At 39.8% G+C, this 17231-nt stretch overlaps 1 protein-coding gene across 15 annotated transcripts in view; it reads right to left on the reverse strand.

The window, feature by feature from the left end:
- Positions 1-17231, reverse strand: part of JAKMIP2 (janus kinase and microtubule interacting protein 2) — a 192756-nt gene that overhangs the window by 80397 nt on the left and 95128 nt on the right. For 10 of the 15 annotated variants that reach the window (XR_012414232.1, XM_065546939.2, XM_065546938.2 and 7 more), the window contains one exon: positions 7101-7377. The exons of the other annotated variants lie outside the window; for them this stretch is intronic. Coding sequence is in view for 9 of the 10 variants with exons in the window: in XM_065546939.2 (XP_065403011.1) it covers positions 7101-7229 (129 nt within the window). In the remaining variant the exon portion in view is untranslated. The remainder of the gene's footprint in view (positions 1-7100; positions 7378-17231) is intronic. 15 annotated transcript variants of the gene reach the window in all.

Consider the following 17231-nt stretch of genomic DNA (forward strand, 5'->3'; position numbering starts at 1 on the left):
ACTTGTCTGTCCTCATCACCTCCTCTTCTACCCCTACCCGAGACTGTTAACTTTTAGAAGGTTGCCAGTGAGCCATCCTCATCATTGTGTACCCAGTGGCTCCCAGAACAAAATAGAAGAAACCAGGTGGCATGTGTGGAATTAAAGGATGTATGCCATTATTTCTCTCTGGCTAGGCCCCTAGCCAGAGGCAAGAATAATATTTTGTGTCATACAGTTTAGAGAATACAGACTTGCAGGGTTACCAGATCAGCCCCTCCTCAACCCCTTCCCAGTATAAAATGACAACAAAACAAAACCCTAACATATAAGAATATTCACTTCTCTCTGCTAGGTGCTTCTCTTGGTGCTTCAATAAGGACGATCTAGATCTTACTCTCCATCTTTCTAGAGCGGAAGTGGGCATCATCTAGATTGGGGTGGGCAAACTACCACCCAAGAGTCAAATCCATCCTGCTCCTGTTTTTATAAATAAAGTTTGTTGGGACACAGCCATGCCATTCATTTACACATTGCTTAAGGCTGCTTTCATGCTACAATGGAGTTGAGTAGTTTCACAGAGATTGTCTAGCCCACAACACCTAAAATATTCACTATCTTGCTGTTCACAGAAAGAGTTTGCTGATTCTTATTCTAGATAATGCATTTTTTGAAAGGAAAAGCCTTATTTTCTACTGATTTAGAAACTATGATAATTTGCCTTCCATAGAAGACCTTGGGAAAGTTACTTTAGCTCAAGTGATAGGAATTTAGTCATCTTCAATTTCTGCAGGATGCATTTATACTAGGCATCTGGAACCGTATCATGACTGCAACAGCTGGTGGTTAACAAGGGAAACTTTTAGCCATTCTTCTGAGAACAGTGAAAAACTGTAGTAAAAATGGACAAAGGGTAAGAAATCCTGGGTTTGTATTCCTGTTTCACCATTTGCTGTCACTAAGAAAGTTGCTTTATCCTTCTGAGGATTTTTGATTACACTTAAAAATGTCTGTAACTGGGTTACTTTTAGGGTTAAACTAGATAGTGTATGGAAAAGTACCTTGAACTGTAAAGTACTATGAAGTGTAAGGTAATATTATTACTGGATATAGTAGGAGATACTCCTTGATCTAAAATTATTTATGTCAAATTCTCTGGAGGCATCATATTGTATCTTCCTGTAATTCTGTCATTTACCCCAAATTATTAACTCAAAGCTTTTGCATGAGGTCTGAAGGGGAGATGAAGAAAATTGTTTTTAAAAAAGTAAAAATACAGGTGCATGAAACATATATTCCAGACTGAAGACAAAAACTAAAACAAATACTGTCTATTCCTTAAAATAATCCATGAAAACTAAAGAAAATTCAAATGAATTGAGTAACATTTGACTTTTTTTTATGTTTACTTATTTTGGTTGTCATGAAAACTGACTTTTTTTTTTTTTTTTTTGCAGGATTTCTAGGTATGGCTTCTTTTTAAGTCTGGAAGAAGTGTTTTATTCTGAAGAAAAGTCAAACAATGTGATTGAAATTTTGGGGTAAGAAAGCCAATAAAAACTTTCTGAAAATTATTCGCAGTGCAGATGGTACCACTAAGGATATAGATTTAAATATCGTAATATAATTCTTAAAATGAATATACAAAATGATGAACCATTCCTGAGTAACAATGAAATTATAAAGATGATGATACTTTGAAATGAAGAAAATTATTTAGTAGAATAAAGAAACCAATTTTGATACATGGATATGTTTTACGGAGAAAAATTTCAGCTCAACCATATAATAGTTAGCATTTATTGAGGGTTTAATATGAGTTAGGCACCTTTCTAAATAGGCTTTACACACATCAGTACATTTAACCTCCTGGGCAGCTCTGTGATGTAGGAAGTCTTTGTTTCATCACAATTGGTGATGAGAAAAGTGAGAAACAGTCTTTACATAAGAATAATGTAAACAAGACTCACTAAAATACATTGCGGGCCAGGAGCTGGCTCCAGGTCAGATCCTACACCTCCTTGTTTGCTCTGAAGCCTTGGACACCTTGTGTCTGTACCTGAAACCTTGCTTCACCTCTGTCAGCCTCAATTTTCTCATCTGTAAACTGGGGTTGTCGATATCATTCTCATATGGCTATTGTGATGATTGACATAGGCAATGGATCAAAAGCCCTGTGGAAAAGCTGGGACACATAAGAGATTAATAACTATTAATACATGGTGGATATTACAATATTAATTTTAATAAATATTGTGTATATAGTAATATTATATTATACACTATTATAGTAATACTAGCAACATAAATATAAAAGTCTCCATATCATCTTGATAAGACTAACATTACTATATTACATTATTAAGATGGTAACTGTTTTTCCAACAGAAAGAGATGTTCAAAGATAAAACTGAGTTTCTTCAGTATGTATTGTGTTCTCTGGCATTGGCAGCATCTAATCTTGATGTGGAAGACACTTGGGGTGCATGTGGGCCTAAAGAGTGATAAAGAATGGTGCAGGGTGGGGCAGGGTGAAGGGGGGAGCGCTCGGTAGGGCTCTGAATGATAGGCTTCCAAATCCCTTCTATCCTAGAGGTTCTATGGGAAAAAAAAGGTCATCAGGAAAGTTTAATCCTACCAAGGAAAGGTTACACTATGACAGAGAAAAAAGAATGTATGACTATCTTACATAGATCTCATGTTGTATTTTTCTATTCTGTCCTACTTCTGGCCTAGCCTTTGCAAAATGCCAATGTAAATTCTGCCAAGAGAAAGATAGTGATGATTTGAGCTTTAAAAGTGATCTTAGAAATCTAGGATTAAAAATTGGACAGCTCAGTCAAAGGTAAGGAAAAGGTTGAGAGGTTATCAAGGCAAGCTAAGCTAACATAAACTTTGGCCTGGATTATCTGCATTGGATGTTCCTGGAGGAACACAGTAAACTGGCAGGGATTGTCAGGGGCACAAAGTAACTCTCAGAGAGGAGATGTGAAGGAGTCGCTCTAGGAAGGTTGCTTACAAGGGAAATCCTATACAACCTTATACAATTCAGTGCAAAGGATTCTATCTTTACAATTTCTTGTTTTCAGCTACTTTTGCTTCCTGAAAACAGAACTAAAGGAGTAGACAGGAAAATATACCCCATCCCAAATTTGGTACCTGTGTCTGGGGGCTGTGGGGACAGTCACTCGAGGATAGAGAAATTTGGCTGATTTTCTGAGAATGCCCTAGAGGCAATAGAGGGCAATGGAATCAGAGATTGAGCATTACCTTGACCACCACCATCTTACAGAAGACAGGAATTCCCATCGTGGCTCCTCCACTAGCTGTGTCTCTGGGAGCAAATGAGTTAAACAGTTTGAACCTCATTTTCTTCAATGAGTTAAACAGTTTGAACCTCATTTTCTTCCTCAGTGAAGGCAGAATAGTAATTGCACCCTGTCTTTGTCACGGGCCTGCTCTGATGGTTGTGAAGCTTGGTGTGAAAATGCTTTGCAGTCTGAAGGGCTGTGCCAATGGGACAGCTCCTGTCTGGAGCTGATTCTTCTCAACCTTGCAACCCAGACCTGTTGCCCTGCTGCCTCTGCCCTGAGAACCCTATTCCCTGCTCCTGTCCATTCATTCCCTCTGTCACTGTGCCTATGCTGTTCACGCAACCATAGTTTATCTCTGAGGGAGAGTTAAAGAGTCCTGGGGCAGCCCCTGGCATGTTCATACACACTAACCATTGGATTAGTGTCTCATGGTGTCCACAGAAGAGACAAACAGGGCAAATATCGCAACTTAGTGGCTCAGGGTGCTGCTCCAAGAAGCAGACAAACATGGTTGGAAATCCTTTCTCTACCCAAGTCTAGAGTTCTCACCTAAGTGAGTACTATAACAATACTTATGCCACAGGGTTTGGGGGAAAGGTGTTTAAAAAAACTCATGTAAATTCATTCAACAAGTAATTTTGAGCACCTCCTATAGGCCAGGAAGTTTCCTCATCTGTAAAGTAGGGATAACAATGCCCACCTCAGCAGGTGGAAATGAGGATGAAATGAGATAATGGCATGAAAGCACTTAACACGCTTGACACAAACTAATTGCTCAAAAATTAACACTCACACATACACCCTTGTAAGGTAGATACTATTATTGTCCCATTTGACAAATGAAGAACACAGAGGGGTTTTATAACCTTCTCCAGGCCAGTCAGGTGCTAGTGAAGCAGCTGGGACTCTGGCAGGATGAAATGCGCTTATCAGCCCATGACAGATAGTAAACATTCAGTACGTTGTAGCTGTTTATATTATCAGCCCAAAGGTCTTAAGATTCGGCTCTATACACAATGGCTGTTCTGTAAACATCAGTGGGATTATTTGTCTTGCTGGATAGATGAATACTGCCCCATTGCCCCAAAGGTTTCCACTTTTTAACTTATGCATTCCCTAGTAGCTGAAGTGTCATTTTGTCATCAGAGCCTCAGAGCCAACCTGAGAGTATAAATTCACATCTAGGCATTGTTCATATTCTCTCTCTTAAAACCTGGCCCTTTTGAAAACACAATCACATTTATTTATAATAAAAGTGCTTTATGACTTGTTTGCCCTCTACATTCCCATTGCTCTCTGGGGAAGGATGCTGACAGGCAATGGGACTTTGCTGTAGCTCCTGGGCTGGGACCGTAATTAACTGCCAAGGAGAGGTAGCCAGCCAGGGGCAGCCAGCAGAGAAAAGGACAAGGCTGTGTGCGCTCATTTAAGAGGCTGGCTGCCAGTCAATCGTCAGAGGAAGGGGAGATTATGCTTGGCCTGAGGGCTTAGACAACAGTGCCAGGCCCAAGATACACAGGCAGCCTGGTTCAAACTTGAGAGTTACCCATTTTAAAAGGCTTGAATATGTGGTGTATTGGCAGTGTTGAAGTCCTCAGAGTCTCTGTTTCTGGGAATCTCATCAGTTTGTTCTCTGGAAACAGCAGCAGTTTAGGGTTCCCAGTCACGAGATTGACAAGCTTCTTCCTAGGAATGTAGATTGTCATCCTGTCGTAACTACAATTAAAGGAGTCTGCCTCCCTGTCGTAACTACAATTAAAGGAGTCTGCCTCCCTGTCGTAACTACAATTAAAGGAGTCTGCCTCCTTTGAAGTGTGATGTTGCTGCAGGGAGAGTTAGGGCCAATGAAATGTTTACAGATTGTCAGACCTGGATGGAATCTTACAGCGGAGTGTTTGTCAACACGAAGCCTGGAAGTTGTCTGCATCTGTAGTGCATCGGAATTGCCTGGGCTGCTTTACCGAATACAAGTCCTGGTTTTCACCTGACTACTCTATCAGAATTCTTGGATTGTGGGCTCAGGAATCTTAATATTTAATCAGGTCCCCCAGGTTATACCATTGTGCAGTGATGCTTGACAAGCCCAGATATGGAGAAGCAGATTCAGTCATCTGAATTACAGATAGAGACACTGAGACATTTAAATTCATCTCCAAGGAGAGATAAAGACAAATAATGCCCCACATCTTCTGACTCTCAAACAAATGCTATTCTAAAATGATATCATATTCCCTTTGGCTTCATGGAAACTAAAAAATTTCCTTCAGAGATTTTACATTACTGTCTCTATCTAAGGTCAAGGTTTAGCTTAGGCAGGGGGCAAGAGGCTTTGGCAGATCCAAAGGACACTTATTATTGTTAAAATGAGGAGAAATAGATTTGGGGAGAAATAACAAATTAAAATTTAATAATGATGTCAAGGAAGAAGAGGTAGATAAAAATTGAATACATATATTTGTTGGCTTGTGACTACTGCTTGTTGATCAAGAATGTTTTCTTACTCTATAATTATCTAAATAAGGCAACTTTACGCAGTCATTGTGGTCTCTGGTTTGCAGGGAGCAAAAACATCTTATGAATGCTGGAGATCTCAAAATGCTTTCCTAGACATGACCCTAGTTGATATTCACACCACCTTGGTGAGATGTGTGTTTGCTTGTCCATTTAGGCGATGGGATTGAGAGAAGTAAAGAGACTTCTAAGTCTAGTTAGCAACTGACTTAAATCTAGAGAATAGTAAAAAGAACACCAATGCTGTAATTTTTTTGCAAGTTTATTATGTGTCAGGCAGCTCTCTGAGCACTTGACATAAATTTTTTTGTTCAATCCTCATAAACACATTATATACGTGTCTAATTCATACCTCAATATAGCTGTGATGTGATGAAGAAACTGAGGTATAAGAAATGCATCATCTTTAAATTATTCCTCTATTCATTCAACAAATACATACTGAGATTTTAAGTTCTCGAGATTATTTAGGCTCTAGGGATGCTAAGTAAACTGAATTCCTGCTTTTGTAGAGATTGAGGAGTGACTGCACTAAGCAAGTAAAAAGCAAATGTATAAACTGCTATGAAATAAGCCAAGAATAGGCTATGGGGAGGACCTGAGGATGGGGAAGTGTTCTGTTTTAGAGACTGTGGTCAGACACTTGATGGTTGAGCAGACATCTGAAGGAGGTGAGTGAAGGAGCATGGAGCTGTCCAGGAAGAACAAGTGCAAAGGCCCTAAATGTGATTGGGGTCTCTCTCTCGATCCAGCAAAAATAGGAAACAGAGTGATCAAGAGAGAGAGAAGTGGGAGATGAGTCAAAGAGGGGGCCGGAGCTAATATCCTGTAATGGTAGAGAAAGTTCTTCGACTCTAAGAGAGATAGGAAGCCAGTGGAAGGTATTGGGCAGTGGAGTAACATGATGTGGTACATTTCAGAAGGACTGCTTTGAATGCTCTGGGAGGTATAACCTTTGGAGGGCAAGAGTGGAACTTGCCCAAGGTCATGCAACTATTAAGTGCTTGGCGGTGGTAGGGGGACACTGTCTGAATTTTCATATCTGGCTTCCTGAACCACGCTTCCAGAGGAGGCTGAGATCTGTCAAGTGAGCATGCTATTCTCACTTTCTGTGTGTCCTGTGCTCAGTTCCCTCCTGCCACATACAATAAGCTCTCCATGTGTACAGGGGATGTTGCCCTCTCTGGCAAAGGGCAGGGAGTCCACTGGGGTGGGCCAGCAGGCAGAGCTGTGCTCACTGCATGTGGACAGTCAGAGCTGCTCTTAAGGCCACGGCCTCAGGTAGCCCTCGCTCACCTTGGACTTCTCTTGATGCAGCTCTATCTGAATGTCTGTGAGCTTGGTCCTGAGGTCTTCATTGGCAGCTTGAAGGGCAACAATGAGTGCCTCGGGCTTCTCGCCCTTATTTCGCCCTTTTTTGGACATTGTTCCTTTCTAAATGGAGTCTGTTGGTTTTTAATTTCTTTCAAGCAGGTGCTGCCATGTTACTGTCTCTTATCCTGGAGTACGATGTCTCAGCATCTACTGTGTGGTGCTCCTTGGTAAGGTCTCCTCAACCGCTGCCCTGGAAGCCCTGAGAAGAGGCAGAGATAGTAGTTATTGTTTTGGCAAAGACCTGGTCTAAGTGCCAGTCAGTCTACTCTCAGCCTGAGTTACCTGTAAGAGCCTCCTCCTGAGGCTCTCCTATCCTCAGTATCTCCTGTTCACTTGTACATGAATTTAGAGTGATATTTTTCAAATAGCTAATCTAATTATGTCAATATCTTGCTTAAAATTCTTCACCTGTAAGCATATCTCTTTCATGCCTTGGAGCGTTCTTTTTACCTGAAACTGCTTCCTCTTCTATCCTTATCTCCTCCATGTCACTCACTCATACTCCAACCATAAGGAACGTGGTCGTTAAAGGAAGTCACCTATGTGTTGACCAGAAAAGGCAGAGAGACCCAACTTTAAGCAAACCCAATGTATAGAGACAGGATTACATGTAATAGCTAAACTGTGAGAAGTGGAGAATAACTATAAATGAATCACTGGATTAACTGAGTCACTCATATATTCATTCATTCATTCAATCAGTCAATATTGTTAGAGCTCCTTCCATATGCTGTGCTAGGTATAGAATGTTGAAATAGAAAAATAAGTCAGAGTTCCAATGGGAAAAAATTTATCTATTTATCTATCTGTCTATCTATCAATCAATCACCTATCTATCTATTTACATCACCATCCATAATCTGATAAATGTTTTTTTAAAAAATAGGCATGAATTGTTTCAGAAGTATAGTGACCTCTCTTTCCATCTGGGTTGAATAAGAAAGGCTCACTGAAGAAGACACCAATGGCTTGGAACTTGAGGATTGGGTAAGATGATAACAGATGGAGAAACAGGTGAAGCATCCTGGGCAAAGAAAAAAGCAGGTGCTGAGACACAACAGAGAGAAATCACAGTGACTATTTGTGGGAAGAAATAGGGACTGATTAATTACACCCCCAAATGTGGTTGATGGGCACTAATATTGGAAAGGTTTCCTGGAAAGGATAGATGGCGGGGAGGCCTAGAATTTCAAGCTTAGAATGTTGGAAGCTTTTTTTTTCACTAAGCAATGGGGAAGCTGTTGAAGTTCTTGGCAGGTGTGTGCCCTGACAGAGCAGTACTTTGGTGTGGTTATTCTAGTGGCAGAATGGAGAGAGAATGAATGCAAGAAGACCAGATAGAAAGCAACTGAATTTGTCCAGGTAAAGAATGATGAAAGCCTAATCAGAATTGTGGCAAGAGGAGAGAAAAGGGGTAGGGGTAGGTGGATGTGTCTTGATTAACAAATTCTTGAATACTTCATAGGAATAAGGGGCCCAGAAGAATAGGAACACTAAATCAATAAAGTCAATGGGAAAAACATGACAAGATCCTAGAGAAAGCTTCCCGTGCAACCTTTCAGAAAATTGGGCACTGTGTGTGTTGAGGAGCTTCAGTCCAGAGCTGAGGGGAACTCCTGCTGACCACCCATATGCTCCAGCAGCTGCTACTCTCTTAAGACCCTTGTATCTAGCACTGACAAGCATGCTGGGACCCTGGGCTTTGTGCCATCTGCTCATGAGCACTGAAGCTGTGCTCTTTGAAGTATGTCCCTAGGGGAAGGGGACAGGGAGAGGTTAGGAGATAGGAAGGATGAGACTGTCTGCAGCAGTCATAGAACTGTCCACCACATTCCATCCTGTGCTAGATGCTGGAGTTGTCCTTCATGCTTCCTTTGCAAATCTGGCCAAATTATTAAAGTGCAGGGCTGCGAGCTCTCTGAGAGGCCATCTTTTTTTTTTTTTTTTTCTGGTTTTAGTCTTGGAATGAATTCAGCAAGCACATACTGAACATTTGTGTGACAAGCACCAATAGGCATAAGGATAAATAAGATAGTACTTACGCTCAAGTAGGTAGTGAGTGAGTAAATTCACGTGTGTGTGTGTGTGTGTATGTGTGTGTATGTATATATATATATATATATATATATATAAAATAGGTTTCTCTCTGTATGTATTTGATTTCTAAATGTTGTTGTTGTTCTGGCCTTTTCCAGATGACCTCCACTGGCCTCCTATATAGTTATGACCCACAGTTCTATATCGATAGCCCCGACCATTATGCAAACACCAGACTTGTATATACATACAACACTTTACTTATCAAATCCACTTGAATATCTGATTGGCATCTCAAACCTAGCATAACTAATACAGATGTCTTTATTACATTAGTACCCCCAAACCTTATTCTCCTCAGGTTTCCCTAGATCATTGAATGGCAAAATCACATGTCCAGTTGTCCTAGATACAAACTTAGAAATTATATTTTCTTCTATTTTATTCCTTGTGTCTTTTATTCAGTTCATTAAGAAGTTCTGCTTGCTTTGTCTATAAAATATGACCCTCTTTGGCCAATTTCCCTCAAACCTCTAAAGTGCTGCTGGAATACAGAGAAAAAAGGAGCTTGGGAATAGCATTATAGTCCCTTCATTGTTGTCTTCTTGAATGAAGAACAGGCTTTTCCAAATGCAGATATGAAATGGTAGAGGAAAGAACTTGAGCAAAAACCTGAAGCCACAAATTTGCCTGGTATATTCAGAAAAGGTTGTGAAATGGAAGAAGAGAGACTGAGGTGAGATTTCAAAGGTTGTTGCAAGATAAGCTAGGGAGTTTGGAGTGGATTTTACAGGCATGAGGAAACATGGCAGCATTTGAACATACATGTAATAATAATAAGAGCTGCTAGTGACTGCTCACAATGAGTCCATCATTGGACTAAGGGCTTAACATACTGTTCTTACTTAATTCTCACAAAATTTAGGGAAAAATGATGAACTGAAAGATTAGGTAACTTGCCTAAATTGACCAAGTTGATTGGTGGTGATGCTCAGATTCAAATCTAAGCAATCTGAGACTGGGAACCAAGCTCTTATTCTCCGGACTGGACTGCCTTGTATTTGCATTTTAGGAAGGTAACTGTCAGTATTATGGAAGATGGTGGAAGAAAGTCAGTTAGGCTGCTTTAATGGTCCATGTGAGAGGTAATACAACCCTCAAGAGATAAAAAGAAAGTGGCAACTTTGAAACATGGAGTCATTGACGGAATTATGCCCAATTTTTAAACATTACTACTGGTTTGAACCTTCTTCTCTCCCATTGTAAATAACGACTATGAGTTCTACAGAATTGCTTGTAGCAAAAATGTGCAAAGGGACAGACATAATAGATACATTTTACATCTTTATTTATAATTCTACTTAAAAATGTAATATTATGTGCCGGACTTTATGTATTTTTAGCCTGGGAAGTATTGTGAACTTAATTCCACAAAGGGTGAGAAAAAGGAAAAGGTGAAAAAAAATAGATGCACATTCAGAAGAGAAAAAAGCATCACAGGAAGTTATTGATAGCATCAGCCTGTGGGTGCCTTAAGGTGAGCAACTTCATAACCACAGTCCTATACACCCCTCTGGTGGAGGAGAACTTTCCAAACCCTTCTCCAGTTGTAATGGGTGCCTAGCAATCTCATGATTCTCATAGTCTAATTCTACTGCATCTCTTTTGTTTCCTTGTGCTGCTTTTTTTTTTTCTTTTCACAGCTTCTTTGCGATATGTCACATACTGTAACATTCACACTTTTAAAATGTACAGTTCAGTGGTTTTTAGTATATTCACAAGGTTGCATAAACAGCATCACAATCAATTTTAGAACATTTTCATCATCCCCAAAAGAAACTCTATACCTATTAGCCGTCATTCCACCCAGCTCTCTCAGCCCTAGGCAACCACTAAGTCCATTTAGTGTTTTGTCTCTATTTAGTTTTGTCTCTATGGATTTGTCTATTCTGGACATTTTGTATAAGTGTAATCATATGACATGTTTTTTTTTTTGTGTGTGACATCTTTAGCATAATGTTTTCCAGGTTCATCCATGTTGTAGCATGGATTGATACTTCATTTCTACTGCTGAATAATATTCTATTGTAGGGATCAACTGCATCTTATGTATTCATTCATTGCCTGATGGATACTCTTGCTGCCTTTGTGTAAGTGGCTTAAGGCCAGGCTTCTACAGAAGCTGTCAGCCATGACAAGGGACATCACTCTTGAAGGAGTGCAAAAAAAGAGGCTGCCTGAAGGTATCACTGCACACAGGTGGAATGTTTCTGGACACCCCAAGGTCTTTGCCACTGATGATGTCTTACCCACCAGATTATCAGGAGGAAGGATAGGAGCCTTGTTCCACTAAGGGTCAATCTCTGTGGGAGCTTTACAACATAAAAAACTTGAGGGAACTTTAAGTGAGCCTTACGTTTCTAGCTCCTAGTTGCATGGTCAGGCAGCAGTATCCCCAGGCAACACTGTGAGGCATCAAATATTTGAATTTTAGCTTACTCTTCAGGCCTTCCACTATCCCTAATCAGGCACCTCCTACAGCCCCCGAGGCTGAGTTTCTCTGTAATGGTTTCTGTCTCTGATAAAGATATTAGAGAAGTTAGAGACAGCCTCTTAGAAAGTTTTGCATTTTGAAGATCATTGCTTAAAAGCACACCTTTATGGAGGAATGGATTATTAGTGAAAGAATTACAGGCATCATTCATTCATTTAACAGACATTTACTGAGAAGGTAATATAGTGTAGTATTTTAGAGGAGGGCTTCCTGAATCTTTGGTCTGGTTACATCAAAATCTACTTGAGAGCTCTAGTGATAAGAAGCTCCACTTCTGGAGGTTCTGATGTAGTAATTGGCACATGATTCGGATACACAGGCATCTTTGAGAACTTTTGATTAAAAGTATGGGCTACGGAGTCAGACACACCTGTTTAACTCCCACCTCCGCCTTTAGTAGCTGTATGATTTTAAATCACTTAATTCTCTAGGTCTCAATATTCCTCATCTTTCAAATGGGGTTTGGAGGGATGGAGATATGTAGTATCTATGACATTGGATTGCTTGGCAATTAAATGAAGGGATGTAAGTGATGCTCTTGCACAGCTCATGACACAAGAACTAACCACTTAGTGAGTGCTTTCTATCTCTACTGTTAGCCACAGTGGAGGAAATAAAATACCCTGTAAGCTCTGTCTTCAAGATGCATAAATTGAATAAGAATGACAGGGGATGTGTAAAATTATTGATAACTCAAGTTCTGCACTTACAGAGACCTTATATATTAAAAGAGCCCTTTATTTAGGAACTGGCAGAAAACTCTTGAGGGAGAGAACCCACTGAGAGAAAAGGAGTGACATCAGCAGAGGAAAACGCAGCCTCTGTCCCTCCTCACCAAGGTTTCTCCTGGCAGACTACTTCTGGAGACCAGGAGTGGGATGCCCCATCTGAAATCATCTTGAATCATCTACTCCCAACAAAGTCCTTTCACATCTTTTAGTGTTTAGGCAGCTTCCAGATCCAATCTTGATAAACAAGTTTTCAGGTCTAAAAATTCCCATTCAGCATTCTTCTTTTTTAATTGACAAAAGTATGTATTTATGGTGTACAACATGATGTTTTGAAATATGTATAATTATGGAATGTCTAAATCAAGCAAATTATCATATGCATTAACTCACATACTTATTTTTTTTGTGGTGAGAACCCTTAAAATCTACTTTCCTAGCAACTTTTAAGTATACAACACATTGTTATTAACTACACTCACCATGTTATACAACAGATCTCCATCCAGACTTACTCCTCCTAACTCACTGAAATTTTGTATCTTTTGACCAACGTCTCTCTATTCTTCCCTTCCCACCTGCTCCCCACCTTTTTTTTGCTCATTTGTTTGAGATGGAGTCTTGCTCTCTTGCCCAGGCTGGAGTGCAGTGGTGCGAACTTGGCTCACTGCAACCTGTGCCTCCCAGATTCAAGCGGTTCTTCTGCCTCAGCCTCCTGAGTAGCTGGGATTACAGGCATGCACCACCACTCTCGGCTAATTTTTGTATTTTTAGTAAAGATTCACCACATTGGTCAGGCTGGTCTTGAACTCCTGACCTCGTGAACCACCCCCCACAGCCTCCCAAAGTGCTGGGATTACAGGTGTGAGGCACCGCACCTGGCTACCCACCGGCCCCCTTAATCACCATTCCACTCTCTGCTACTCTATGAGTATGACCATTTCAGATTTTCCATATAAATGAAATCATACACTATTAGTCTTTCTGTACTTGGCTTATTTTACTTAATGTAATGTCCTCTGGGGCTATCCATGTCACAAAAGCTGAATAGTACTTTATACTACCATCTCTTCATCCATTTATTTGGTGATGGATACTGAGGTGATTTCATATCTTGGTTATTGTGAATAATAGCATTATTCTTTTTTAACGACAAACACTGCAGTATTAAAATCAAGAAATTGAAAACATCAAATAAATTTATAAGTATTTACAAATGATAATTCTAAGAGTGTAACTGAGTTGTAACTCAGAGGAGAAATGCTTGAGGGGATGGATACCCCATTCTCCATGATGTACTTATTTCACATTACATGTCTCATGTACTTCATTTATATGTATACCTACTATGTACCCATAAAAATTGAAAATTAAAAAACAACTTTTCAGAAGAAAAAAAAATAATGAATTCATGCTATCGATCTTAGGTTATAATCCTGGTTGTATACTCTGTCCAGGAAAGTAAAAATATCCTAGAAATACTGTTTTGATGTCCAACTATATTTTATTTATTTATTTACTTATTTATTTATTTATTTATCATGGAATGTCACTCTGTCACTCAGGCTGGAGTGCAGTGGCACAATCTTGGCTCACCGCAACCTCTGCCTCCCAGGTTCAATTCTCGTGCTTCAGCCTCCCGAGTAGCTGGGATCACAAGCATGCACCACCATGCCCGGCTAATTTTTGCATTTTCAGTAGAGATGGGGTTTCTCCATGCTGTCCAGGCTGGTTTTGAACTCCTGGGCTCAAGAGATCTGCCCACCTTGGCCTCCCAAAGTGCTGGAATTACAGGCGTGAGCCACCATGCCCAGCCTCCAACTACATTTTCTACTGACTCTCACATCATAAAATACCACACAATTCTTTGTCAGAAATGTAGCCACATGTGGTCAAGAAAATATGGCCACTATTTACTGAGCACTCTTCTTGACTTTTGGTAGATGTTAAAAAGTGCGTCATTCCTACCCTTAGGTGACTTCCAACCTAAAGAGGAGACAAACACCTGCAAAAAGAAAACTAATTCTACAAAGCAGGGAATAGTAAATACTATGAATGTAGCTCAGAGTGGAGTGATAAAGCATGAAGACTTCATAAAAAGGGTGGCACTGAGCTGAGCCTGAATGATATTACCTACCTTAATGGAGCTCCTACTCTGTGCCAGGCAATGGCATTAACTCATTGAACTATTCCAATTAAACTTTGCAGACATTTACTTTTATTATTTTTTAGATAGGGAAATTGGGGCTCAAAGAGGTTAATTGTAAAAAATTACACAGTTAAGAAATAGCAGAGCTGCAACTCAAATGCACATGCCAGTCTCCAAAGCGGCTTAGATATAACATTTTCCTAAAGAGAGGGCAGGATTCAGCTCTGGTTGCCGGTAGGCTACAGAGGTGGCAAAGGTGTCAGCTGGGGTTACAAAATAGAATGGTGATTAGTAACAGTTAAGAGTTTGGCATTTGAAATAAAAAACTGGCTTTGAATAAAATTTCCTAGCTGTACATTCTTGAGAAGTTGCTTAAACTCTCTAAGCTTCTATTTCCTCACCGTAAAATAGGAAAAGTGCTGTATTTACCTCATTGAGTTGTTTCAAGGAATAAATGAGTTAAAGTATGTAAAACAACTAGCAAGTTATTATTATCATTGTTATATTTTCTTTTTATGACCGAATTATCCACTAAACATCATCTTAAATTGAGAGGGAATAGGAAACTGATTTATCACCTCTTTGTGTTAAAAGGACAGGGCAGAGAAAGCAGAGATCCCTGGAGACTAAAGAAATTCATGCTTCTGCTTCTGCGGAAATGGGACCTACATTGACAGGGTCAGTATTCCCAGGGGTCTTGGCTTTGTAGCTGGTTCTGCCCCAAGCTATAAGCTGAATAAAGTCATTATTAATCTCAAGGTTTCCAATATGGCTGTTGCCACTGCATTGTGATGTGAAAGCAACTGTTACATAAAATAGCTAACGTTCACATGTATGAAGCTAAATGCTTCAACCCTTTTCTATAATTAATATTTGGATATATCAATTCTAACAAAGCCTTCTTAGTTGCTCTAAGCCTCCCTTCTTTTCCAAAGATGATGTTTTTCAATGAGATGCTATTAGTGCTTAAAATGAATGCGGTAAACTTGCATACTTTATTCCTGGTCACCTGCAGTGACATCCTGTTACTTTTTAAACCCTTCTCCATGCAGGAAAAATGTCACACTGTGTATTCATAAATTTGACACAAAAATTTAATATAAAGGAGAGAGGGCTGCTGTTTACGCCAGTCCAACCTTGAAGTTCTACCTTCTCATAATAAAGGGAATGTGGTGGCATGGCTATAGGGTCAAAAAGTTTTAATCCATTACATGTCAGTTAGAGAAAAATGAATGTGAGATAACCACATTCAGCACAGTAGCAATTTTGCATCTTTTGGATTGTAAATTTCCAGATTTGTATGTCTTTTTGTTTGTCTTCTCTCTCCTAGTGTATGAAATCGCTCTCTTTATCACATCATCATAATAGTTGTTGTTGTTACACATTATTTAAAGTCAATACACTTTTTCACATGAAAAGAATGCTATATAAATATAACCAAAAGGTTATTACTCATGATAAATAATTTGGATCTCAGGCTTAAAACTTCACATTTGAAATATGTTTCATAAAGTACAGAGAGAAAGCACTCAGCACACATACAAGAGACATCCAACCTCTTTAAGGGGAACTGTCAGGAAGGCTTGGTAGAAGTAATGTCTAAGTTGAGATCCAAAGCAAGTAGTATTCATCCAGAACTGATCTACTAAGCAAACCCTTGACTTTGCTCATGGAATTCTTTGTTTGATTTCCCTTTTCCTCCCTCAACTCCCTGGTGAACTCCATCCTACTCATCTTTTAAAGGGCTAGATCAAATGTCATGTCATATCACTTTTCTTCATACCTCTTCACCATACCCTGGGTGGAATAAATTATTCCTTCAGCTGGGTTTTCATTTACACTTTGAAGATATTTCTTACAGCATTCATCACTGATTCTTCAATTTATTAACTCACTAAAATACAGATATTCATGAAGTGCCTGGTAGAGGACATGTGAGTGCTAAGCAAGAGAGACAGCATATTTGCCCACCCTAGAGGAGGAATCAGCAATTTAATACAGTGTGATAATCACCCAGAGGACAAGAGATGGGCATCACAGGAATCTCGGTGAGTCAGGAAAGATTCCTTAGGAAAAGTGACATACTGGCCAGGTGTCGTGGCTCACACCGGTAATCCCAGCACTTTGGGAGGCCGAGGCAGGTGGATCACTTGAGTCCAGGAGTTCTAGACCAGCCTGGGCAACATGGAGAAATCTCATCTCTACAAAAAATACAAAACATTAGCCAGGCACGGTGGCAAATGCCTGTAGTCCCAGCTACTTGGGAGGCTGAGGTGAGAAGATCACTTGAACCTGGGAGGTCAAGGTTGCAGTGAGCTGACATCATGCCACTGCACTCCAGCCTCGGTGACAGAATGAACCTCTGTCTAAAGAAAAAAAAAAAAGAAAGAAAGAAAAAGAAAAAGTGACATATATAAGTGAGATCTGTAAAATAAGAAGGAAGGAACCAGCAAGCAGAAGGTTAGGGTGGGAAAGAATAATATTCTAGGCAGAAGGAATGTTGAGCATGAAGGTCTAGAGGTAAAAGAGAGTAAGAATGATGTTCTGGAGAGAAATACTGGCAAGAGATTTGTGAGTGAATAGAA

The sequence above is a fragment of the Macaca fascicularis genome, chromosome 6, assembly GCF_037993035.2.
Source record: "Macaca fascicularis isolate 582-1 chromosome 6, T2T-MFA8v1.1".
In the NCBI taxonomy this organism is placed as follows: Eukaryota; Metazoa; Chordata; class Mammalia; order Primates; family Cercopithecidae; genus Macaca; species Macaca fascicularis.